General features: G+C 41.8%; 1 protein-coding gene and 1 long non-coding RNA gene across 6 annotated transcripts; both read left to right on the forward strand.

The window, feature by feature from the left end:
* The first annotated feature begins 533 nt into the window (after positions 1–533).
* On the forward strand, positions 534–14,937 carry nlgn1 (neuroligin 1). 3 transcript variants are annotated; one of them, XM_088394606.1, is made up of 12 exons: positions 534–1,063; positions 2,747–3,418; positions 6,368–6,427; positions 8,351–8,410; positions 10,603–10,755; positions 10,987–11,199; positions 11,330–11,596; positions 11,683–12,044; positions 12,309–12,469; positions 12,546–12,702; positions 12,910–12,987; positions 13,628–14,937. In XM_088394606.1, exons 2-12 carry the CDS (start codon positions 2,893–2,895, stop codon positions 14,225–14,227), a joined length of 2,637 nt encoding a protein of 878 aa, XP_088250732.1. In that variant the 5' UTR covers positions 534–1,063; positions 2,747–2,892; the 3' UTR covers positions 14,228–14,937. The 3 variants fall into 3 exon arrangements, with proteins under 3 accessions (XP_088250732.1, XP_088250733.1, XP_088250734.1); XM_088394607.1 differs by lacking the exon at positions 6,368–6,427 and having other exon boundaries at positions 535–1,063; XM_088394608.1 differs by lacking the exons at positions 6,368–6,427; positions 8,351–8,410 and having other exon boundaries at positions 535–1,063.
* A 1,422-nt stretch (positions 14,938–16,359) lies between these two features.
* On the forward strand, positions 16,360–24,890 carry LOC148389147 (uncharacterized). Of its 3 annotated transcripts, none has more exons than XR_015862308.1 (5): positions 16,360–16,483; positions 18,019–18,114; positions 19,158–19,256; positions 20,195–20,290; positions 21,329–24,890. It is a non-coding gene; the product is annotated as an uncharacterized LOC148389147 (long non-coding RNA). The 3 variants fall into 3 exon arrangements; XR_015862306.1 differs by lacking the exon at positions 16,360–16,483 and adding an exon at positions 16,498–17,620; XR_015862307.1 differs by lacking the exon at positions 16,360–16,483 and adding an exon at positions 16,498–17,620 and having other exon boundaries at positions 19,161–19,256.
* Positions 24,891–26,558: the final 1,668 nt, after the last annotated feature.

Genomic DNA, 26,558 nt, shown 5'->3' on the forward strand with positions numbered 1-26,558 from the left:
TTCATGAAACAAAACACAATTTTGCGCCCTTAAAATTGCTGGCTTAAAAATTGAACCGATCCAGGAATTTGGGCCAATTTGACCCAATTTCCTGGGTTGTTTTGCTCAGCACAACCCAAAAAATGAGGTTGTTTTTGACCCAGCACTTTTAGTAAGGCTAAAATGAAGTGTACATTAACAGCGTGTGAATAGACACGGCCGTAAAGTTATATTTTCCCCCCAATATTTTAATAAATGTTTGATCCCTGCTCCTTTACTGGGTCATGAAATGGTGCGATAGCCAAACTGTGGTGGTTTTCGCATGTAATAATAATAATAATTAATAATAATGACTAACAACTGCGATAATAAAAGTAATGATATAATAATGGATGCAATAATGAATGCAATTGATGCTGTTCTTTTTTTTAAAAAAAACAGCAACACTGAACTGTCGTTGCGGAAAGATCTACAGTATGTAGATTCGTAGATATATTTATATTTAATATGTGCGCGCGCGCGCTCGCGTGTGTAGACAGAATAGCTTTTGTATAGCTTTTGCGAGGTAGGTCACCCTCCACCCCCAACCGCTGCGCGCATTAAAGCTGTATGAAGATGAAAAAGAGGAAGTTTTTTAAAAAAATATATATATATCATTCAAATGCAGCCTGTATCGTGAGGAGCGGGCGGTGGTGGAATCCCGTTCATCTTTCCAGCATCGCCGCCATTTCTGAAGTAGACGGTTTGTGCGTCTAGCCCTCTCTCTGTGCGAGTGCGTAGTGACTGCATGCTCGTCGTAGAAAGCAATTCTTAATATCGACGTGAATCACTGAAACACCTGCGATTACCCACTGTTTTTTTTTTTTTTTTGGGGTGGGGGGGGGGTTGAAGTGGAGTCCCCCCCTTTTTGTTCGCTAGTGTCATGATTTGAATCCATTATTTTGAGGTCTCTTATTTCTAGTACTTATTCCTTGCATTTCGTACGGGCTATGTCGACAAAAAAAAGACTCCATTTTCCAGCGATACGCAGTGCACCGAGGACTGTTGTGGACGAAGCAGCAGACTGGAGACTCTTAAAATCATGGTAAATGAACATGTTTGTTAAATTCTCTCGTCAGGAAATGGGTAATATGGCATGTCAGGATTTATGAGTTGACACAGCCAGCCTATGCAGTGATTTGAATGTGTTAATGGCACGACATCGGATGCTGGAGGAATGGGCCGGGCGGCCAAATTCAAATACGTGTATGTATATGGTTCTTGTCGTCATGTCGTTCTTCTGAGTGGAAATGCATAATGTGGAGAAACACTCGTCGTGCTTCTTCGGCAAATCCCTTTCAGACGGCTGACAGACCTGGCACATTTACATCGACATCGTCTCAGTTTGCGCAAACAATAGACTGATTTCAATAAGTCGCTCGGGATCCAATTCGTCCCTATGACATTTTAAAAATCACACATCCAACACCGTTCTGTCCCTTTTTGACTGTGTGGCTGCAATTTCTCTCTTAAACGTGATAGATAATCTATTAATTGTGTAACACTCAATGCTCTCTCTCGCTCTCTCTCTCTCTCTCTCTCTCTCTCTCTTGCTCTCTCTCTCTATATATATATATATCCATCCATCCATCCATCCATCCATCCATCCATCCATCCATCCATCCATCCATCCATCCATCCATCCATCCATCCATCCATCCAGATATCCAGATCGTTCCCAAAACTGATTGCTATGTCTTGACGAAGAATTTTTTTTTTTTTAATTTTTCATGTGTGTGCAAGCTTTTGATAGTTCCAGCCATTGGGGGCTCAGTTTTGCAGCTATCTTTATCGAAAACATTCTTGACTTAGCAAGAGGGTATTTGAGGTTGTGTGTGTATGTATTGAATGTGCAAATCGTGTTTTTAATGGATTTAATGAATGACACTTTTCACTAGAACAGGAACTGAATTGGTTAAGATAATCAGTCATGAAAACTCTACGCCGGTAAAGGTCCTTCAAAATTCTTGGTTAGGTAAAAGACTGGCAGTTCTCCAACAACAGTCCAAATGTTCATATTTTTGACCCATATCAAATCTGAAAATATAAGCACCCACTGAACTATTCTATTCTGATCCAAATATAACCTTGTGTAGGAAGTAATGAAGTAAATTGTTTGGTGTCCCTATCTGCTTTTGTAATTGAATTTTTTTATTCATTATATGTATAGTACTGCCTAGCCTTGGTGTTCTTTCTGGAGATAGTGGCGGGGCTATATCGGTGCATGCAGTCAGTCCCTGGGGCTCTGATCTACATAGCTCACCCCTCAAGGAAAACATCTACTCAATGCTGTCTTCAGCCTTCCGTCCCTCCTCCCATCCACCTAGCCTCACCACTTCTCATGAATGTTCTTTCGGCTGATATGCCCATGTTTACTTTTCACCAAATTCTACGATAAGATATCCACCAAATTCATTTATTCCTTGATAATCGTTTGCGTTTCATCCAAACTGCACAGGTGTTGCTTTCCTAATTGTTTTCCAAGAAACCATTTTAAATTCTCTTCACATTTATATGACCGTTGTGTGGCCAATCATACAATCTGTATGTCTTTGTAATTGGTCATGTAGCGATTGTGATGGAATTCAACCTTTGTTATTTTCATGATGAATTATAAATCTGGTTCTGACAAAAAACAAAACAAAACTGTATGAACCCCTTCTCCCCCACCATTTATTTTCATGTGGGTACTAATTGTTGCAAATCCCCTTTTTTTTTTTTTTTGCAGGGGCTGGATTAAACAATCTGTTTTGGGATTCTGGATTGTCATCTGTCATCTCGCCCAAAAATAGCAAAGGAAGGAGAACATTTTACTATTTGGACTATATTGAAATTCACAGGAAAAAAAAGGAAAAAAAGGAAAGAAACAGAGCTATGGCTACATTGAGGCAGCATCTACGGACTGGACATCTCCTACTTCAGCCTTTTTCTACGTGCAGCAAGAAAATGCGATATGTCGGTGCGAAGCGTCGCACGAGTACTAGTAAATGGTGCTTTCAATGGCTGGCTGTCCTGCTAGTGCACATGTGTGCTGTGAATGCTGAGAAAATGTATGAAAACGACCCAGTGGTCACCACCACCAACGGCAAGCTCCGTGGAATCAAGAAGGACTTGAACAATGAGATCTTGGGCCCGGTGGTACAGTTCCTGGGCGTCCCGTTCGCGGCTCCGCCGACAGGCGAGCGCCGCTTTCAGCCACCGGAGACGTTAGCGCCGTGGCCGGATATCCGCAATGCAACGCGCTTTGCCCCGGTGTGCCCCCAGAACATTGTGGAGGGCCGCCTTCCTGATGTCATGCTGCCGGTGTGGTTCACCAACAGTATTGATGTGGTGTCATCGTACGTCCAGGACCAGAGTGAGGACTGCCTCTACCTTAACATCTATGTGCCCACAGAAGATGGTGAGTTAGTGGATTGGCAAAGGGAAAAGAATTGGTTAGGGTGTCAGTCCAATGAGTCTGCAATCTGCTTAAGAGTTCACACTTGGTGTGTTATTGGAACCGTGCGAGTGCAGTTTTCTTTCTGTGTGACTCCCACTATATCGCATGACCCTGAGCATGTTCAGTAAGCATGGATGTAACTGTGTGTGTGTGTGTGTGTGTGTGTGTGTTTGTGGACAAAACATTCATTGAAATTTATTTCACCATCATCAACATCTTTGATTTGATTGCTTTATTTGACAGTAATACTGAGCCACCTATCTGCAGTCTCAAATAGGGCTGAAGCATACTTTGCTATTTGGGTATCCAACTGGAAATTCTATAAGAACACTGCATATATGCCCCCACCACTTAATTCCCACAATGCATTGTGTGGCGCAATACATTTTCTTTAGAAAGTTTTAAGGACGTTAATCCATGCTGTATACTACGTGTATTTGTGTTGCCAGTTGTGTGTCATATTTAAACACTAACATTTACATCACAGTTTTTCTTTCTAACAAACTGTGACTCAAAGTTGTGTGTTAGTGACAACCAGGTTAATTCTTCAAAATGAATTGAAGTTCACTAGATCTTGCTTACTGAAACTCATTAACGATGTACACATTAGTTCAACGTTAAAAAAAAAAAATCTGCTTTCTGCATGATTGACATGTTTTATATTTGTGCAACGAGAACCTTAGGTCCTAAGGCTTAGGGCGATTATCGACCGTGTTGATTGGCTATGGAGGTCTGTGATCAACAATTCCCATCATGCTCTTTTCACGAAAATCCACTGATCGCGAGCGGTCACCGATCGATCGGGGCATCCCTGTTTCTAGTAAGAATTTTAAATGAATCGTTAAATAGCTACTCAGTTTTGAAGTAAAAATAAAAAGAAAAAAATTCAACCATTCATCCATCCTCAACACCGCTTTTCCCCGGGATTCCCCTTCCAAACAATGACTCCTCCCGCACTTCCTCTCCACCTCCGCGTTCATAGATTTAGCCAAAACAGGGTCAAGGTATGTAAATCTTAAATGTACTCTTTTAATGATGTGTTTCTTATTTAAAGAAGACATCACTTTTTTAGCTTTCAAATACAGTTTATTGTCCACTTGGAGTCTCCGGGATTGTAGAACAATTTCATCTAATCCCTCCCTCCAGGTGGTGCTGAACTGGTTGTGGGCTATTTTTATTATTATTATTATTTTTTACTCGGTTCAGTTGTCTCCATTTTAATCTATTATGTCACATCCGTTGGGGCGGGACTACCAAACAAGGTAGCAGGTGCGACCAAACAAAGTAGTGGGTGCGGCCAAACGGTTTCGCAAATCCGCCATCTTTATTACTCGGAGAGACTGTTGTCGTGCAAACAAGTCAAGGAGGCCGAGGTGGAGGCATCCAAATGGTCCGTTGTCGGATGCACCAACCGTCCCCCAGCATCAGAACGTCAAACAGGTGCCTGGTTGAGTTTCGTTTTTTGTCCTGCTTGTCTGTGCGAAGCACTTCAAGGATGAGTGTTGCAGTAATCTCTTGTCAATTTAGAGAAGGATTCGCCCAAAGTTTCATTGAGTTTCAATTGCTTGGATCTATGGAAACGACTGACACAGTAAAGCGGTAAGCTTGAGATGACACATAAACTGTATTTCTCTTTAGTATTATTGCGTGTCCACGATTCCTTCGTTTTCATAGCATTAGCGTCAATCTTTTGCTGATTTTAGCGCTGTGCGCTCAGTTTCCTCTTCTTGTGGATGTAGTTGTATCAGATGAATTGCATCGAAGGTGCTGTTTTATTCTTGGGGAACCCAGTAATTTGTTAAATGCGTTCGTTAGCTTCTCGCATTAGCTTACTGCTTAAATTGACTGCAGTGCTTATTTACAAGACGTGCTCCTAAATATTGTGAGGGGATTTATTTTGTCACGTGTTATGTATGGCCTGATGGACAAATCTTCTGCTGTTGACATCTTTTAATCAATCCAAAAATTCGCGGTGCAAGAAAGCTCTACCTTGGCAAACAAACAAACAAACAAACAAACAAACAAAAACAACTACACATGTTGACCAGAAAGAGAGGCGTACATTTTGCGGCCCGGAATGAGTAAAACATACAACGGAGGAATTTATAAACGTGATACGGAAGCTTTACAAGAGAACTAATTATGAGGGAGCTAGTTATTTCTGTTCTACTTTGTTTATGCTAGAATAGTAAGAGAACTACCTTGGTGTAGTAACAATGCCCGCTCCCCATTTTCATTCGTTTCATCCCCCCATTTCGTAACCAGTAAAGCCCTGCGCCCCTCCTGCGGAAAAGCAGTTCAGAAAATGGATGGATGGAACCAGTAAAGCTGAAATGCTTTTGAAATGGAATCCAGTAAAAAATATGACATTGTTTATTTGGAGTTACCTTTAATTAATACAGATGAATTGACAGAAAAGTCATTGTTACGACTGTATATTGAAATATCTTTACAAAATGGCATCAAATTCTATCGTTCCAAAAAGCGATATATCGCTGTGTCTAATTGTTAAGCCTCATATGGATGTTAAATAGGTCTTCCAGCATTCGCCTCTCTAAAATATTTGCCCTTTTTTGTCATCTTTCTACTGTTTAGAGGCACTTACAGCCTTGTAACAATGGTTGTATTTCAAACAAGGTTACATGAGAACTGAACCGGGATTTAATAAGTGGTGTTATTCCTTTTCTCTCCATTTATTTTTATATTACAGTTTCATTAAATCCCTCTGTCTGTCTGTCTGTCTGTCTGTCTGTCTGTCTGTCTGTCTGTCTGTCTGTCTGTTTGCGTGTGCGTACGTGTGCGTGCGTGTACGTGCGTGTGCGTGCGCGTCCGTGCGTGTGCATGCCAACACTTCTGCAATGTGTGTCCAGGGGCCACATGTTATTTTTTAGTGCTCTATTCATTTTACAGTCAAAAGAATATCCAAGGAATGTGCAAGAAAACCGGGCAAGAAAATATGTAGGAAAGGAGGTATGTATTATATGCACATGCACAATGTAAGAATAAAGAAATATTGAACAGAAGACAGACAGACAGACAGGGCGAGAGAGCGAGCCAACCCTGAGGTCAAGCCAGAACTAAAGGCCTGTGAAAAGCACTGTCAACAGATCCTGCCCGTTTCTTCTGTGCAGGAGCTCACTCAGATGAGTGAAAGGCATCACAAGGAGAAAATGCAATGTTTGGAAAAAAATTGGAGCGGGCTTTGGGTTAAGTGGTCGAATCTTTGCTTGTTCCTTTTTTTTTTTTTTTCCATAACACGTTTCCTGCGACCCTGTTGACTATTTGCGATGAAACGTCGGACGGTTCTGTGATCAAGCACCCCCCTGCCCCCCCCCCACCCGAGATCTGAGCCATTGCTGAAAGACTTTTCAGAGTCTGTTTTTGCCTGCCTGCCTGAGGGAAACAAGCTGCCGAATAATGACGCACACTGTGGCATCCCTCATCATGTCAATCAATACACATCCCTTGATATGCTTGTATTGCATTTAACCTTATGGAGTTGGAGAATCTGCAGCAAAATGGTCAAAATATATACTTGCCTAATCATTGTGCGCCTATGAAGCAGACACATTGCTGCCATTTTGTCGCAACTAAAAAATAGTTTTGGAAGGTAGCGTAGAATCGGGGTGGGTGATTTGCACAATATTGTTGCAAAATAGTGAGCGAGCCATAAATAGTCCAGATGGATGGGTGAGCTTGCACGCTTCTTCTTGAGAGTAAGTTGCTCCCTGAATTCTTGAGCCATTTTGACGCTTGTTCCAAACGTGCAGCTATGACGATACTGTAAGGTGACTCACGCTCACAGCCAGTGGAGAGTTGCGTTCAAACTGAATTGATTGAAACTCCGTAAGTGTGGGGAGAGTTTGGTGGTGCTAATCCCCAGTCCTCTCATCTCGTTGGAAAGAAATGACCTTCAAAATACTCCCTGCTCTTCTCAGTCTGTAGTCTTTAACAATTATCCGGCGGCCTATTACAGGTCAGGCTGTCCATGAATTTGCGAATTCATTGACACCCGTATCTCTGGGGGGGGGGCAATTCATGTTTTCAGCACGTTGATGTCAAAGTATACGTAGACGTTGGCACGTTCAAGATGGAACTAGAGTATGATAGCAATAAGTTGTGTAGTTTGTGAGAGGTGTAGGTCCATCCCAAAGCAAAGCTCGGTGGTGATGGGGAAAATGACTCCTGGTGACACAGCTGGCATCTTGGTTAGAAAAACATTTGATTTCTGCTCGTTACCTCGGCCACGCACGACCTTCTCCTTTTGGGTCCGGCTGGAATATGCCAATGAACTCATGGCAAATGCCTCTGTGGGCTCTGTTGCCCTTGAGGCCAATGCTCTCAATAGGGTGGGCGCAGTTACCTTCGACTCCAGCCACGAACCAGGTGCAACTCATGCAGGAGATCCCTGTATTTTTGAGTCAGCTTTTTCTTTTCTTTCACTCTTTTTCTATTGCATTTTTGAAGAATGCACATTGCTTTGCTGATGTGCTTCACCTTTTTTCTTTCATTTATGAAGCACACTTTATTTACAATCTTCTATTCTTGCTGTATTCAACTGATTAGTCATGCACGACTAACGTGTGTGTGTGTGTGTGTGTATATATGTATACATGTATATGTATATATTACACATTACAAAATAGTAGTGCATGACTAATCCATACTATACATACACACACACACACACACACACACACACACACACACACACACACATATATATATATACACACACATACACACACACACACACACACACACACACACACACACTCTATATAGAAGCTACAGAAGCATTTAAATCACAGTCTAATCCAAAGAGCGTCTTTTTGATGCTGTATGTGTTTTTGACAAACCTGTTTTCCTCCTTCCTTGTTCTTGGTCTTATAGGTCCCCTTACAAAGAAACACTCTGATGATTTAAGTGATAGTGACCACGCAACAGATGAAGGTATTTTCCCTTTACTGAGAAAATGATTGATTTGCATGAATATGAAAAACAAACAAAACTTGACTTAGTTTTAATAATTTTTTTTTTTTGTTTGAATTTTTTGTCATTTTTTGATACAACTTTTTTTTGGGAAAAATGTTTTTTGACCAAATATATTTGACTCAATTTTTCAGCTTTTTTAAATGTCTACTGTTTTATCTTTTGACGCTGTGTCTGGGTTTGTTCTTTCTGTCCTTTTGTTTTTTGATGTTGCAGCTGACATTTTAAATAAAAAAAGTAAATATTACTCACAAAACCCAGCTCAAAACAAATTTTGCATGCCATACATTATTCTGTTTCAGTTAAAACGTCATTAACCCAATCTCTCTCTCGCTCTCTCTTGTTCTCCATCTCTCTTTCTAATCCTTCCCATGTTATTCTTTATTATTGTGTGAAGGCTGTGGCTTTCACACGTTATTCCTATTCTTTATTCTAAGTCGAGCCCGAGCAGCGACTGCTATGAGGTCCTCATTGTTTTTATAAGATTTCTTCTTTTTTCTATTTCTTTCTTTTTTTTTTTTTTTCCCCATAAAGTCTCACCATTTTGAAACCCAATATTCACAATAACGCCTCAAATTTGGAAAACTTATTGGGTCCAGCGGAAAAGCTGATATTGATGGGAGAATCCGGACAGAAGAGTTTCACATTCCGACGAGTCCCGTAGAATGTTGTCTCGCATCGGAGGTTGTTAGGAAACCAACGAGCGAGCCCACCTCCTTTCTTGTGCATTCTTGCTTGTGCTCGGTAAGAAAATCATAATTTCCCTGCCAAAGAGCACGCGTTGAAAGGAAGGCACTACATTTGCTTCGCTTTCTCATGTTTTGGACCAGACTGATTGACAAGGAATGCGTGTTAAATTCGGTCTGGTAGGAACCATTCTGGAAAAAGACACTTGCTAGTTCAGAGGTTGACAAGGGATGCCAACAAGGTTAGTAGCTCTAAACTCGGTTCTGGGTTCTTTAGCCGACTTTCTGTCACTCGCACTATCACGGGAATACGGGAAGATTCCGTCGTTGCCAAAATTGCCGCTTGCGGATAAGATGCAGTCTGGACCTCCTAGAACGTATCAAACACGACTGGAGTCGAGGGAGATTGGCTGCTACGTGGCTGTTTGCTGAGTCTTAGTGGCGTGCGTGGCAGGCACGAGATATACGAAAGAAAAGTCTATTTCAGCCGTATGACCAGTCTTGGATTTGCAATGTCCAATTTTGTACAGGCATCATACTTTTGCTGGCCGGGTTCATCCGATTGTCTTGTGACTTGGGCCACACCATCTGCAACTCATCAGGGAACAGAAAAGTATGACTTTTCACTGTGCTATGTAATGGGAGTGAGCCATTGTTTGCGTTTCATAGTTAGTTCCCTTTTCCGCAAAAGAGGGAATGAATCGCAGCTCCTATACAAGCTCAGAAACATCCCAAACTTCAAATGTATGCGAATAGTCACAGCCTGAAGACTTTTACACGACAACTTTTGTTTTTATTGTAGCATTTGGTGGCAACCAGAGCACCGGGCCCGTTCGACCAATCCACCTGAACGTTTGTCAGCATTGCCTCCAGACTTTGATTCACCTCAATCGTTTTCGTTGTGACTTTTCGACAAAGCTTGATGATTCATGTCAAACCCAACACCTCCGACATGCCCAATTTGTCATTGTGTATGGTGCCGGATGGCTGTAAACACTTGCATCCATGCGCCTGTGTTTTGGTGTATTTTATTGTGATTATAGTATTGATGTTGGCGAGGATAATTGTTGGCCGTGGTTACCATCAGCGTGTTTCTGAAACAAAATCTACTTGTGAACAAAGTTGAACAATGCATGAATGTTAGTACAATTAACCTCAATCTATTCTAAAAGTGAAGTCGTAAGTCTCCAATAGCTCTCGGGTTTTGGCGCATCGTTATTAGGAGGGAGTAACATTTTCAATTTTGTACTATTTTTGGTAATGCTGTTATTGAAACAAATATGGGGGAGCCCATGAAAAGCTTGCTTGCTGTACATGGTGCATGAGTCAACAGAAAGTTCATTTGTACCAAATGCTACATAGTATATAAGGCACCCTAGAAGTGGTGTTGATTCTTGGGGTCTGTCCCAGCATCAGTTTGAAATCTAAGATCGCCAGTTTCTATTCCTTTTTCTGCCCTATCTTTAGACATACGGGAGAGCGGAAGTCCCAAGCCAGTGATGGTTTTCATCCATGGTGGCTCATACATGGAAGGAACTGGCAACCTGTTTGATGGCAGCGTCCTGGCCAGCTACGGGAATGTGATTGTCGTAACAGTCAATTACCGCTTGGGTGTTCTAGGTAAGGACGACGCACACAAAAATTGTCAGTTGCGAATAAAATGCAGTCTGGACCTTGAACATATCAGACGCACATAGTAATATCATTCAAGCCCTTTTCTATACTGCATATGTATTTATTTTTCTTCTTCCTGAAACAATTGTTCAATTGATTGTGATCGTGATCATTGGCTTGACTTGACTTGACTGGACTGGACTGGACTTGATCGTGATCTTTGGTATTCGCCTGCAGGTTTCCTAAGTACTGGTGACCAGGCAGCCAAGGGAAATTATGGTCTGTTGGACCAAATCCAAGCTCTTCGCTGGACCAGTGAGAATATCGCAGCCTTTGGTGGTGATCCATTGCGTATAACTGTGTTTGGGTCAGGGGCTGGAGCCTCTTGCGTCAACCTTCTCACACTTTCTCATTACTCGGAGGGCAACCGCTGGAGCAACTCGACAAAAGGTCAAATGTCTACATATAAGTCTGTCCGTCTGTCCGTCCGTCCGTCCGTCTGTCTGTGTCAGTCACATGCTATTTTATTGTTGTTCTAATTTCTTCCCTTCTTTCCTTTCTCTGGTTGGAACCTATTTAGGTCTGTTTCAAAGGGCTATCACCCAGAGCGGCACGGCGCTCTCAAGCTGGGCCGTTAGCTTCCAGCCAGCTAAGTATGCCAGAACCCTGGGCCAGAAAGTCGGCTGTAATCTGGAGGACACGGTGGAGCTGGTCACGTGTCTTCAGAGAAAACATTATAAAGAGTTGGTAGATCAAGACATCCAGCCAGCACGGTACCACATTGCCTTCGGACCCGTTATCGATGGCGACGTAATCCCCGATGACCCTCAGATACTCATGGAGCAAGGTACAAGAAAACATCTCGGGCGGGCTCGACTCTCTCGATCTCTCGCCAGCACACGGTGCAAGCGGTTCTCTGTGTTTGATTTGCAGGTGAATTCCTTAACTATGACATTATGCTGGGAGTGAACCAGGGTGAGGGTCTTAAATTTGTGGAGCTGATGGTGGACAATGAAAATGGTGTTCAAGCCAATGACTTTGACTATGCTGTGTCAAGCTTTGTGGATGACCTCTATGGCTATCCAGAGGGTAAAGACATACTCCGAGAGACCATCAAGTTCATGTACACGGATTGGGCCGATAGGCATAACCCGGAGACGCGCAGGAAGACCTTGCTGGCCCTGTTCACTGATCACCAGTGGGTGGCACCCGCTGTGGCCACAGCTGACCTGCACTCTAGCTTTGGCTCTCCGACTTACTTCTATGCATTCTATCATCATTGTCAAACAGAACAGGTGAGTCTCTGGCAGTTCCTGAGCAATATCTGCACAAATAAAGTTCATCCCTTTCATGATGAAATATCTTATCTTGAATGATAGGCAGGTTGAAAAGCAGTTGCATATCATTGTCTTTTGTACGCTTTACACAACCTCCCAACTTCATTGTAGTCATTGTCATTGTTGCTCTCTTTATTTTGCATGATTTTGTGCGTTGGTTACTATGTCCTAATGGATACAAACGGATGGAAACACTGAGCCAATGACTCTGTTGCTCATTAGGTGCCACCCTGGGCTGACGCATCTCACGGAGATGAGATCCCCTACGTGTTTGGCCTCCCGATGATCGGCCCGACCGAGCTGTTTCCCTGCAATTTCTCCAAGAATGATGTTATGCTCAGTGCCGTGATGATGACTTATTGGACAAACTTTGCCAAAACCGGGTACAGTCCCACAAATGCCTTATTGTTGCGCTACTTCACTCTTAGTTACAATTTGTTTGTGGTTACCGTTTTTCAGAGACCCAAACCAGCCTGTACCACAGGACACCAAATTCATCCACACAAAGCCCAACCGCTTTGAAGAAGTAGCATGGACACGCTACAACCAGAAAGACCAGCTGTACCTGCACATAGGCCTCAAGCCCCGAGTCAAAGAGCACTATCGTGCCAACAAGGTACGTGATTTATCCTTCCGCTACAAGTCCATGATGTATAACAGGAGTCGCTGGGTCCTTGAAAGCCCGGGTAGATGGATGGATGGACGGACGGACGGACGGACGGACAGATGGATGGGAAATCAGACTGATGGATGGAAAAAGACAGACAGACAGACAGACACTTTGATTTGGATAGATAATAACTTTCTTCTCTGTTCTCCCCAGGTTAATTTATGGTTGGAGCTGGTTCCTCATTTGCACAGCCTTAATGATGCCACTCAGCTTATTCCCACTACTACCAAGGTGGGAACTTTTTTCAAATTTGGTGTTACTCATTTAATGCTCATTTTCAATGAATCATTATCGGTATATCTAAGATGATCATGATAAAAAAAAATCAAAACCAAGCTTTTTATTTTGTCCAACCCGGTTGGTTGCCATGGCAACACACTGCTTGAAAAAACATCTATTTTGTTGGCCTGAACGTTTGTGAAAACAAGTATAACCCGGCACACGCATCACACTTAGCAAAATAATCATTACTTTTTGAATTTACTGTGCCTTTAAAAAAATAGGTAGGTTGCGCCCCCCCCCCCCCCCCCCCAAATTTTATACAAAGCAGCCCCCGTTGGCACGGGGGACCCCAACATCGGCAGGACTGCAAGGATCCTTGATAGCTGCTCGCAGCTCAAGTTGTATACATTGAAGTGATCTTTCTTTTTGTTGCTTTTGGAGTCTACACGCCAGTCGTTTTGCAGATTTCGGTCTTGCCCTATAATATTTTTGCTTCATGAATTGTGTTTTTTTTTTTCCTTCGACATCTTCCCTATCAATACCAGAACAGAGGGGTCCCTCCTATAACGATGCGACTTTTCTAAAGATCGGAGCCTGGTTTCATCTGTTAATGATGTACTAACACATTTCTCTTGTATGATTTCTTTAGATCTCCCCATCGGGCGCAAGCAATCGCACCCCAAAGCCAAAGGTTCTCGTGACAAAGAACCCCAACCCAACTCCCCTCCCAACTGAGATCCAGAACATCCACAAGCAACCGCATTTAGTGGACCAGCGTGACTATTCCACCGAGTTGTCAGTCACTATCGCTGTGGGAGCGTCTCTGCTCTTCCTCAACATCCTGGCTTTTGCAGCGCTCTACTACAAGAAGGACAAACACCGGCACGACATCCACAAAGGCTGCAGCCCACAACAGAGTGCAACCAACGACCTTGCTCATACACAGGAAGAAGAGATCATGTCTCTTCAGATGAAGCAACACACAGACCTGGACCAAGACTGCAGGCGGATGCAGGGTGATCCGCTAAATCCTCGCGACGTGTTGCTAAGGACTACCTGCCCGCCAGACTATACTCTGGCCTTGAGGCGCTCACCAGATGACATCCCTCTCATGACACCAAACACCATTACCATGATCCCGAGTACTATTGGACGTCTTACCTCCCTCCAATCTTTCAGCACCTTTCCCAGTACCCAACAAAATAACACTCTTCCCCACCCACACTCGCATTCCACCACCCGAGTATAGTCCAGGGTATCCATCCACTCAAACAAGCAGGACTCTCCTAACTCACGCCGCAGTCCTGTTTGAAAATCTCGAAATACTCTTGTCGGCGGCTGACGCCGAACCACTGGTCATAGTAACGGTATTATTGAGGGATAATTTTTTGGAAGACAAAAATCCCCCAAATGGAGAAGTACAAGAGACCTAGATTAGGAGAATTAGACAGTACCATTACAATATATTTTTCAGCATTTTTACTCACAGCAAAAGATTGAACTGTATAATCTAATCGTGTTACAGTCTGCTTGAGGCTGAGTGACATTGGAATAGATATTCAATGCACTGTAGACTACTACAGGGCAGATTCCCAATTCAAAGCAATTTTGGCATGTATGAATACATTGTTTTTGTTTGTTTTTTTAGATGAAGACAAAACCATTTAAGGAAGCGTATGCAATATGCACAATGGAATTCTAAAGAAGCTTTTCTTCTTGTATTTTCAAGAATCGTCAAAATAAATTAACAGAACAATGAAAAAATGTATTGCTGCACTTTGAGCATCAATGCTTTATAGTCATTCAATCAGCGGGCGGGGTCTGTTGCTGCAGGACTGAAACCAAGGATACTATTTCGACAGAGATCTGGCCGACCCGAAGAATAAGTAGATTTTAACACGATGTGTGCATGATGGTTTATTTTCTTGATAAAATTAAAAGGATCATTTTCACCCTCTATTAATGAAGTTAGTGGAATTTCCTGGAACGATTATTGGTAAAACATTTTCACACTACTGGTTACTGTTGCCTGGGACTTCACTCAGTAGGTACAAATGGAGAAATTAATATCTAGCTGGAAATATGTAAACAAGCTTTGCAATCAGCGATGACACATCCTTAAATTAATTGTACCGTAAATCCAGCGCAAGGCTCCAAATAAACACTTTTGCAATGCTGTTTTGGCATAAAATTAATATTTTGCACCTCACTAGTACGCGTTGAATAGCAATACAGATCATTAAACGCAGAGCATCAAAAGTATGAACGTGCGAGCCGTGTTCATTTGAAATAGGCCGCAAATGATTGTTAATTGATAATTGTCAAGACTCCTGTAGTCCAACCACGGTGAACCCGACGAGACACCTAATGCAGCACAGGATGGACCGTCGGCTCTTTGCTGCTCAATTTGCTACAACCTGACATCTCATTTCGGGAGTCACTATGTCAATTTGTTTTTCGGCCCTTTCCGACACTGGACTGACAAGGTTGTCCCTGTTGGCTTCTGTGGACGTACGAGCCGTGTCGGGGACTGTGATTGTGAGGGAACCCGGGAGGAGGCACTGGCCGGTTAGTTTGTGAGTATTGAAACCTACTCTGGAAGGAGCAGGGCGATGCACGGACCTCCCATTCCTGGGGCCCTTATGGTCCTAAAACCCCTGACGGTGTCGTGGCTGCTTTCGTCCACAGTGCACCGCCGCCCACTCTTTCATTTTTATTTAATTATTTTCTATTTACAATTGATGTATTTATTTTTTTTATAATGTTTCTGCTTGATTCACATAAACAAAAAGAAATGGTGTGCCCTATGGCAAACATGCTGGATCAATAAGAAAAAAAAAAAAAAAAGGTCCTGAACCAAACAAGCGAGCTTTTCTTGCCTGAATAAACTCCGAGATAAGATATCCTTAATAAGATAACAATACAAATAATATTAAGGTATATACGTACAGACAAGGGAGAAAAGAAAAAGTGCTGAGACGGGCGTCGAACCCGCAACATGATGCATAAAAGGCGATTATGCTGACCAATACGCCATTATGTCAACACATTGCAAACAAAGTCTACTACATAAAAAACGGGTTGCTATATAACGTTTGCTACGTCGCAGTCACGTGACGCGGACGTGACGTCAACGGGCAGGACTTCCGCCGAAATTCAAATCCGTGAGCAGAGTTAACTTGTTTAAAAGGGAGGGGGCAGAAGACTTATTTAATTGCTTTAAATCTATTTTGAGTGTGCGCCATTATGTCAACGCATAACAATTGTAAGTCTACTATACAAAACAGCGGTTGCTATAAGACGTTGCTACGTGCAGTCACGTGACGCGGACGTGACGTCAATGGGCAAAACTTCCGCCAAAATTCAAATCCATGGGCGTGGCTTTCAACAGGAAGTAGGAAGCCTGCGATGGCGGTGAACGAGACACAGCGGATAGTAACACGACGACGAACAAGAGAACTATTTTTATTTTCTGCTTGCAACTCGACCGTCTAGAGCGTACACGGTAAATACAACTCATTGTTTTTAAAAAGAAGTACTTTTGTAGCCCCGAAAAGCGAGTGAGTGTGGCGGGCGTCGAGCTCGGCGTCTGCTGCCAGCCACAAACGCCGAATTTCGACGATTCTTCCTGGTCAACGGTTATAAATGATTGCGTTGATTTAAAAAGAAAAACTTTATTTAACTCTACTTTTAACTTTGCCGTTTTAGACAAGCGGGTATTACGCGGAAATGACGTCAGTAGGCGTGGCTTCCGCCAAAATTCAAATCCGTGGCCGCGGATGGCTGCGAATGGACGCGAGCGAGATAGCGGATACAAACACGACGATTAGCAACAGAAATATCTTTATTTTCTGCTCGCAACTGGACCGTCTAGAGCGTATACGGTAAATACAACTCATTGTTTTTAAAAAGAAGTACTTTTGTAGCCCCGAAAAGCGAGTGAGTGTGGCGGGCGTCGAGCTCGGCGTCTGCTGCCAGCCACAAACGCCGAATTTCGACGATTCTTCCTGGTCAACGGTTATAAATGATTGCGTTGATTTAAAAAGAAAAACTTTATTTAACTCTACTTTTAACTTTGCCGTTTTACACAAGCGGGTATTACGCGGAAATGACGTCAGTAGGCGTGGCTTCCGCCAAAATTCAAATCCGTGGCCGCGGATGGCTGCGAATGGACGCGAGCGAGATAGCGGATACAAACACGACGATTAGCAACAGAAATATCTTTATTTTCTGCTCGCAACTGGACCGTCTAGAGCGTATACGGTAAATACAACTCATTGTTTTTAAAAAGAAGTACTTTTGTAGCCCCGAAAAGCGAGTGAGTGTGGCGGGCGTCGAGCTCGGCGTCTGCTGCCAGCCACAAACGCCGAATTTCGACGATTCTTCCTGGTCAACGGTTATAAATGATTGCGTTGATTTAAAAAGAAAAACTTTATTTAACTCTACTTTTAACTTTGCCGTTTTAGATAAGCGGGTATTACGCGGAAATGAAGCCAGTAGGCGTGGCTTCCGCCAAAATTCAAATCCGTGGCCGCGGATGGCTGCGAATGGACGCGAGCGAGATAGCGGATACAAACACGACGATTAGCAACAGAAATATCTTTATTTTCTGCTCTCAACTGGACCGTCTAGAGCGTATACGGTAAATACAACTCATTGTGTTTAAAAATAAGTACTATTGTAGTCTCGAAAAAGCGAGTGAGTGGGGGGGCCGTCGTCGAATTCGGCGTCTGCTGCCAGCCATAGACGCCGAATTTCGACGATTCTCCCTGGTCAACGGTTGTAAATTATTGCGTTGATTAAAAATAAAACTTTATTTAACTCTACTTTTAACTTTGCCGTTTTAGATAAGCGGGTATTACGTCGCAGTAATGTGCCGTCGAAATGAAGTCAATAGGGGAAACTTCCCGCCAAGATTCAAATCCGTGGGCGCGAAATGGCCGTTAGCGCGACAGCGGATACAAACACGACGTAGTCGCGTTGCCTTATATCTTTGAATGTCTTGAGGGTAAATGTTAATGTTTAATTTCATTCCTTTAGGTTACATGGTGTTTGTTGGCTGTATGTTTTCCACTGTAAGAAGAATGAATATACACATCAGGTGGAGGCTCGCATCATTGACCAGGCGCTACAATGGTGAGTAGCCCTTCCTTCCTCCATTTATGTTAAACACCTCCTATTTCATGTCTAACAGTAATTGATTTAACACATGACTGTAAGTAAATTGTGTGTGGGCACTGTCAATTTAATATGTGAGATTATACTGCCTAATCTGTCACTGAGTATATTGTTGCAAAGTAATATAAGAAATAATCCAATATTGTAATTCAGAATAGTTTTCAAAAGACGACCATTAGAATTATATACAAATCTGATTACTCTGAACACAAGTAATTTCTTAAATCACAAATTCTTCTATTCAAAGATTTGGTCAGACTGCTCAAATGATGCCTAACAGTAATTAATGTAACACATAACCATAAGTAAATTGAGTGTGGGCACTCTCTAGTTAACATATGTGATTATACTGCCTAATCTCTTACCGAGTATGTTGTTGCAAAGTAATATAAGAAAAGATCCAAAGTAGTAATCCAGTGTTTAATATGTCCTATCAGGGCTCAAGTCAAAATTTGGCACCATCATGTGGTGAAATTTGGAATTGCATCACATCCAATTTTGCCTGGGAACAAACAGATTAAATAAGTCGTAGTCTTAAATAAGCCACCCCTTCTCAAACAAGTAAACTCTGCCCATTTTGCGCAGTAGATGTTCTGTTAATACCTAGTATTTAAACAAAGTCATAATTTAAAATACTTTCAACATTCATTCATCCATTAAACCACCGTTAGTCCACTCGCTCTTATTACCAACTCCTATCAATTTAACTAAGCGCTTAATACGTCCTATCAGGTCTCAAGTCAAGATTTGGCACCATACTTTTTTGAAATTTGCAATTGCAGCAAATCCAATTTTGCCAGGGAAGAAAAATAGTCTTACATGTTCCCATTAAATAAATTAAATAAGTCTTGCTTGTTCCCACTCCTTTTGAAAAAAGTAGTTTAAAACGAGGGCCCCTCCCTCAACCTTTAACCCGAACGAGCCCTAAGCCCGCACGTCACATTGTGTTGCATCTGCGAATGTTGCTTGAAGCCAAATGTTAAAGTTTTCTTTCATTCCAGTAGGTTTCACGGTGTTGGTCGGCTGTACGTTTTCCACCGTCAGAAGAATGAATATACAAATCAGTTGGAGGCTCGCATCATTGACCAGTCGCTACAATGGTGAGTACCCATTTCTTCCTCCATTTATGTTAAACACCTCCTATTTTATGTTTAACAGTAATTGATTTAACACATAACCATAAGTAAATTGAGTGTGGGCACGCTCAAGTTAACATATGCGGTTATACTGCCTAATCTCTCACCGAGTATATTGTTGCAAAGTAATATAAGAAAAGATCCAAAGTTGTAATTCAGAATATTTTTCAAAAGAAGGCCATTAGAATTATATACAAATGTGATTACCGTGAACATAATAACAAGCTATTTGTTAAATCACAAATTCTTTAATTCAAAGATTTGGTTAGATTATCACACTCCTCAAAGTGAAGCAAAAGTGTTTACCTAAAAAATATTCAAAAGCATATTCAAACTATGTCTAATTCAGAACATTCATGTTGCCCCCCCTCGGCATTATTATCAATTTGTATCACTTCAACTAAGTGTTTAATATGTCCTATCAGGTCTCAAGTCAAAATTTGGCACCATCATGTGGTGTAATTTGGAATTGCAGCACATCCAATTTTGCCTGGGAACAAACAGATTAAATAAGTCTTACTTCTTGCCAATCCTCCCCAATTTTGCCAGGGAACAAAAATAGATTAAATAAACTAAATAAGTTTTACTTCTTCCCATTAAATGAGTTTAATACGTCCTATCAGGTCTCAAGTCAAGATTTGGCACCGTACTTTGTTGAAATTTGCAATTGCAGCAAATCCTATTTTGCCTGGGAACAAAAATAGATGAAACAAATTAAATAAGCCATTAAATAAATTAAATAAGTCTTGCTTGTTCGCACTCCTTTTCGAAAAAGTAGTTTAAAACAAGGGCCCTTCCCTCAACCTTTAACCCTAACGAGCCCTCACCCCGCACGTCACATTGTGTTGTATCTGCAAATGTTGGTTGAGGCCAAATGTTAAAGTTTTCTTTCATTCCTTTAGGTTCCTCGGTGTTGGTTGGCTGTACGTTTCCCAACGTCAGGAGAATGAATGTACAAATCAGTTGGAGGCTCGCATCATTGACCAGGAGCCACAATGGTGAGTACCCATTTCTTCCTCCATTTATGTTAAACCTCCTATTTCATGTTTAACAGTAGTTGATTTAACACTTAAGCATAAGTAAATTGAGTGTGGGCACTCTCAAGTTAACATATGCGATTATACTGCCTAATCTGTCACCGAGTATATTGTTGCAAAGTAATATGAGAAAAGATCCAAAGTTGTAATTCAGAATAGTTTTCAAAAGACGACCATTAGAATTATATACAAATCTGATTACTCTGAACACAAGTAATTTCTTAAATCACAAATTCTTCTATTCAAAGATTTGGTCAGACTGCTCAAATGATGCCTAACAGTAATTAATGTAACACATAACCATAAGTAAATTGAGTGTGGGCACTCTTAAGTTAACAAGTGATTATACTGCCTAATCTCTTACCGAGTATGTTGTTGCAAAGTAATATAAGAAAAGATCCAAAGTAGTAATCCAGTGTTTAATATGTCCTATCAGGGCTCAAGTCAAAATTTGGCACCATCATGTGGTGAAATTTGGAATTGCATCACATCCAATTTTGCCTGGGAACAAACAGATTAAATAAGTCGTAGTCTTAAATAAGCCACCCCTTCTCAAACAAGTAAACTCTGCCCATTTTGCGCAGTAGATGTTCTGTTAAAATCTAGTATTTAAACAAAGTCATAATTTAAATTACTTTCAACATTCATCCATTCAACCACCACTAGTCCACTCGCTCTTATTACCAACTCCTATCAATGTAACTAAGCGTTTAATACGTCCTATCAGGTCTCAAGTCAAGATTTGGCACTGTACTTTGTTGAAATTGGCAATTGCAGCAAATCCAATTTTGCCAGGGAAGAAAAATAGTCTTACATGTTCCCATTAAATAAATTAAATAAGTCTTGCTTGTTCCCACTCCTTTTGAAAAAAGTAGTTTAAAACGAGGGCCCCTCCCTCAACCTTTAACCCGAACGAGCCCTAAGCCCGCACGTCACATTGTGTTGCATCTGCGAATGTTGCTTGAAGCCAAATGTTAAAGTTTTCTTTCATTCCTTTAGGTTCCACGGTGTTGGTTGGCTGTATGTTTTCCACTGTAAGAAGGATCAAAGTCCAACGGTTTGATGTTGGCGAAGACGTCTCCGGTGAGTCCTTCCTTCCTTTTTATTCATGGGAAGTCACAGACAACAATAGATAAAGTAACACAATGTTAGAGGTAACTACATTTGTCTTAAATTGGATAGATTACTTCTTTCCACACCATTTCAAACAAGTAAACTGGCCATTTTGTGTTTATACCTAGTATTTATACAGTCATAATTTAAATGAACAAATAAGATTCATTCACTCACCCACTCATTCATTCATTCATTCATTCATTCAGAAGATCCAAAGTTGTGTGTGCTGTGTAATTCAGAATAGATCTCATGTTACTCCACTTGCTCATATGACCAAGTTCTATCAAATTAGCTATTAATACGTCCCATCAGGTCTCAAGTCAATATTTGGGACCGTAATTTGTCGAAATTTGCAATTGCAGCAAATCCAATTTTGCCTCGGAACAAACATATATTAAACAAACTAAATAAGTCTTCTTCCCATTTAAATAAATGAAATAAGTCTTTTCTTCCTAGTCCTTTTTAAACAAGTAAACTGGCCATTTTTTGCAGTCGTGTTTGTGTTCATACTTAATATTTATCCAAAATCATAATTGAAATGACTTCATTCATTCATTTTTGAAATTTTGAATTCCACCTCATGCATTTTTCCCATTAAATAAATAAGTTTTACTTCTTCCCATTTAAATAAATGAAATAAGTCTTTTCTTCCTAGTCCTTTTTAAACAAGTAAACTGGCCATTTTTTGCAGTCGTGTTTGTGTTCATACTTAATATTTATCCAAAATCATAATTGAAATGACTTCATTCATTCATTTTTGAAATTTTGAATTCCACCAAATCCATTTTTCCCATTAAATAAATAAGTTTTACTTCTTCCGTTTAAATAAACGAAATAAGTCTTACTTCCCATTCTTTTTCAAAAAACTAAACTGCCCATTTTGTGTAGTATATTTTCTGTTTATACCTAGTATTTATAGAAAAATCATAATTAAATTTTGTGCAGTATATTTTCTGTTTATACCTAGTATTTATACAAAATCATAATGAAAATGATTTAATTAACAATTAAGTTAATGAACTTATTCAAAAGAGTCTTTAATATGTCCTATTAAGTATAATAAGATTTGTCACCATCCTTAGGTATAATTTGGATTTGCAGCAAATCAAATAGACAAACGCATTGGCCAAGTTATTTTATAAGAGCATGTGGGGTGATGTGATGTCTTTTGTGGGATGATGTTTTGCATTTGTGATGTCATACTCTGTTTTTTATGATGTCATATTTTTGGTTCGTTAGGCTAGGTGCTAGAGGCTAGGTGCTAGAGGCTAAGGTCTAGGTGCTAAGGTCTAGGTGCTAGAGGCTAGAGGTTAGGTGCTAGAAGCTAGGTGCTAGTGGCTAATGTGGTTAGGTGCTAAGGTCTAATGTGGTTTGGTGCTAAAGTCTAATGTGGTTTGGTGCTTAGGTCTAATGTGGTTTGGTGCTAAGGTCTAATGTGGTTTGGTGTTAAGGTCTAATGTGGTTTGGTGTTAAGGTCTAATGTGGTTTGGTGCTAAGGTCTAATGTGGTTTGGTGCTGAGGTCTTATGTGGTTGGGTGCTAAGGTCTAATTGTGCTAGGTGCTTAAGGTCTAATTGTGCTAGGTGCTAATGGTCTATGTGCTATGTGCTCATGGTTTAATGTGCTATGTGCTCATGGCCTAATGTGCTATGTGCTCATGGCCTAATGTGCTATGTGCTCATGGCCTAATGTGCTATGTGCTCATGGTTTAATGTGCTATGTGCTCATGGCCTAATGTGCTATGTGCTCATGGCCTAATGTGCTATGTGCTTATATTTGATGTGCTATGTGCTCATGGCCTAATGTGCTATGTGCTCATGGTCTAATGTGCCTATGGTCTAATGTGCTATGTGCTCATGGCCTAATGTGCTATGTGCTCATGGTATAATGTGCTATGGTCTAATGTGCTATGTGCTAATGGTTTAATGTGCTATGTGTCAATGGTTTAATGGGCTAATGTGTTAATGGTCTTATGTGCTAATGGTCTAATGTGCTAATGTGCTAATGTGCTAATGGTCTAATGGTCTAATGTGCTAATGGTCTAATGTGCTAATGGTCTAATGTGCTAATGGTCTAATGTGCTAATGGTCTAATGTGCTAATGGTCTAATGTGCTAATCGTCTAATGTGCTATGTGCTATTGGTGTAATGTGCTATTGGTGTAATGTGCTATTGGTGTAATGTGCTATTGGTGTAATGTGCTATTGGTGTAAAGTGTGTAAAGTGCTATTGGTGTAAAGTGTGTAAAGTGCTATTGGTGTAAAGTGTGTAAAGTGCTATTGGTGTAAAGTGTGTAAAGTGCTATTGGTGTAAAGTGTGTAAAGTGCTATTGGTGTAAAGTGTGTAAAGTGCTATTGGTGTAAAGTGTGTAAAGTGCTATTGGTGTAAAGTGTGTAAAGTGCTATTGGTTTAATGTGCTATTGGTTTAATGTGCTATTGGTTTAATGTGCTATTGGTTTAATGTGCTATTGGTTTAATGTGCTATTGGTTTAATGTGCTATTGGTTTAATGTGCTATTGGTTTAATGTGCTATTGGTTTAATGTGCTATTGGTTTAATGTGCTATTGGTTTAATGTGCTATTGGTTTAATGTGCTATTGGTTTAATGTGCTATTGGTTTAATGTGCTATGTGCTATTGGTTTAATGTGCTATGTGCTATTGGTTTAATGTGCTATGTGCTATTGGTTTAATGTGCTATTGGTTTAATGTGCTATGTGCTATTGGTTTAATGTGCTATGTGCTATTGGTTTAATGTGCTATTGGTTTAATGTGCTATTGGTTTAATGTGCTATTGGTTTAATGTGCTATGTGCTATTGGTTTAATGTGCTCTGTGCTTAAGGTTTTATGTGCTTTGTGCTTAAGGTTTTATGTGCTGGTTAGGGTTCTTGTTGCTCTTGCTGTGCTTAGGGTTAGGCTTGCTGTGCTTAGGTTTAGGCTTGCTCTTGCTGTGCTTAAGATTGTTGTTAGTTTGTTGTTAGGGTTAGGTTTCGTGTAAGTGTTTGTTGTTAGGTTAGGTGTCTTGTTAGGTTTCTTGTTAGGGTTGCTGTGCTGAGGCTTAGGGTTAGGCTTGCTCTTGCTGTGGTTAGGGTTAGGGTTAGGGTTTGTGTTAGGCTCAGGCTGGCTTTTGCTGTGCTGAGGCTTAGGGTTAGGCTTGCTCTTGCTGTGGTTAGGGTTAGGGTTAGGGTTTGTGTTAGGCTCAGGCTGGCTTTTGCTGTGCTGAGGCTTAGGGTTAGGCTTGCTCTTGCTGTGGTTAGGGTTAGGGTTAGGGTTAGGGTTTGTGTTAGGCTCAGGCTGGCTTTTGCTGTGCTGAGGCTTAGGGTTAGGCTTGCTCTTGCTGTGGTTAGGGTTAGGGTTAGGGTTTGTGTTAGGCTCAGGCTGGCTTTTGCTGTGCTGAGGCTTAGGGTTAGGCTTGCTCTTGCTGTGGTTAGGGTTAGGGTTAGGGTTAGGGTTTGTGTTAGGCTCAGGCTGGCTTTTGCTGTGCTGAGGCTTAGGGTTAGGCTTGCTCTTGCTGTGGTTAGGGTTAGGGTTAGGGTTAGGGTTTGTGTTAGGCTCAGGCTGGCTTTTGCTGTGCTGAGGCTTAGGGTTAGGCTTGCTCTTGCTGTGGTTAGGGTTAGGGTTAGGGTTAGGGTTTGTGTTAGGCTCAGGCTGGCTTTTGCTGTGCTGAGGCTTAGGGTTAGGCTTGCTCTTGCTGTGGTTAGGGTTAGGGTTAGGGTTAGGGTTTGTGTTAGGCTCAGGCTGGCTTTTGCTGTGCTGAGGCTTAGGGTTAGGCTTGCTCTTGCTGTGGTTAGGGTTAGGGTTAGGGTTAGGGTTTGTGTTAGGCTCAGGCTGGCTTTTGCTGTGGGTTAGGGTTAGGGTTAGGGTTAGGGTTAGGGTTAGGGTTTGTGTTAGGCTCAGGCTGGCTTTTGCTGTGCTGAGGCTTAGGGTTAGGCTTGCTCTTGCTGTGGTTAGGGTTAGGGTTAGGGTTAGGGTTTGTGTTAGGCTCAGGCTGGCTTTTGCTGTGCTGAGGCTTAGGGTTAGGCTTGCTCTTGCTGTGGTTAGGGTTAGGGTTAGGGTTAGGGTTTGTGTTAGGCTCAGGCTGGCTTTTGCTGTGCTGAGGCTTAGGGTTAGGCTTGCTCTTGCTGTGGTTAGGGTTAGGGTTAGGGTTAGGGTTTGTGTTAGGCTCAGGCTGGCTTTTGCTGTGCTGAGGCTTAGGGTTAGGCTTGCTCTTGCTGTGGTTAGGGTTAGGGTTAGGGTTAGGGTTTGTGTTAGGCTCAGGCTGGCTTTTGCTGTGCTGAGGCTTAGGGTTAGGCTTGCTCTTGCTGTGGTTAGGGTTAGGGTTAGGGTTAGGGTTTGTGTTAGGCTCAGGCTGGCTTTTGCTGTGCTGAGGCTTAGGGTTAGGCTTGCTCTTGCTGTGGTTAGGGTTAGGGTTAGGGTTAGGGTTTGTGTTAGGCTCAGGCTGGCTTTTGCTGTGCTGAGGCTTAGGGTTAGGCTTGCTCTTGCTGTGGTTAGGGTTAGGGTTAGGGTTAGGGTTTGTGTTAGGCTCAGGCTGGCTTTTGCTGTGCTGAGGCTTAGGGTTAGGCTTGCTCTTGCTGTGGTTAGGGTTAGGGTTAGGGTTAGGGTTTGTGTTAGGCTCAGGCTGGCTTTTGCTGTGCTGAGGCTTAGGGTTAGGCTTGCTCTTGCTGTGGTTAGGGTTAGGGTTAGGGTTAGGGTTTGTGTTAGGCTCAGGCTGGCTTTTGCTGTGCTGAGGCTTAGGGTTAGGCTTGCTCTTGCTGTGGTTAGGGTTAGGGTTAGGGTTAGGGTTTGTGTTAGGCTCAGGCTGGCTTTTGCTGTGCTGAGGCTTAGGGTTAGGCTTGCTCTTGCTGTGGTTAGGGTTAGGGTTAGGGTTAGGGTTTGTGTTAGGCTCAGGCTGGCTTTTGCTGTGCTGAGGCTTAGGGTTAGGCTTGCTCTTGCTGTGGTTAGGGTTAGGGTTAGGGTTAGGGTTTGTGTTAGGCTCAGGCTGGCTTTTGCTGTGGGTTAGGGTTAGGGTTAGGGTTAGGGTTAGGGTTAGGGTTTGTGTTAGGCTCAGGCTGGCTTTTGCTGTGCTGAGGCTTAGGGTTAGGCTTGCTCTTGCTGTGGTTAGGGTTAGGGTTAGGGTT

This window comes from Syngnathus floridae, chromosome 13 (genome assembly GCF_059516105.1).
Source record: "Syngnathus floridae isolate MCC-2025c chromosome 13, RoL_Sflo_1.0, whole genome shotgun sequence".
In the NCBI taxonomy this organism is placed as follows: Eukaryota; Metazoa; Chordata; class Actinopteri; order Syngnathiformes; family Syngnathidae; genus Syngnathus; species Syngnathus floridae.

Coding starts and splice junctions, on each gene's coding strand:
- nlgn1 (XM_088394606.1), top strand. CDS start 2,893: ATGGCTACATTGAGGCAGCATCTACGGACTGGACATCTCCTACTTCAG. Junction 8,411..10,602: donor TGACCACGCAACAGATGAAG/GTATTTTCCCTT, acceptor CCCTATCTTTAG/ACATACGGGAGAGCGGAAGT. Junction 11,200..11,329: donor CTGGAGCAACTCGACAAAAG/GTCAAATGTCTA, acceptor GAACCTATTTAG/GTCTGTTTCAAAGGGCTATC.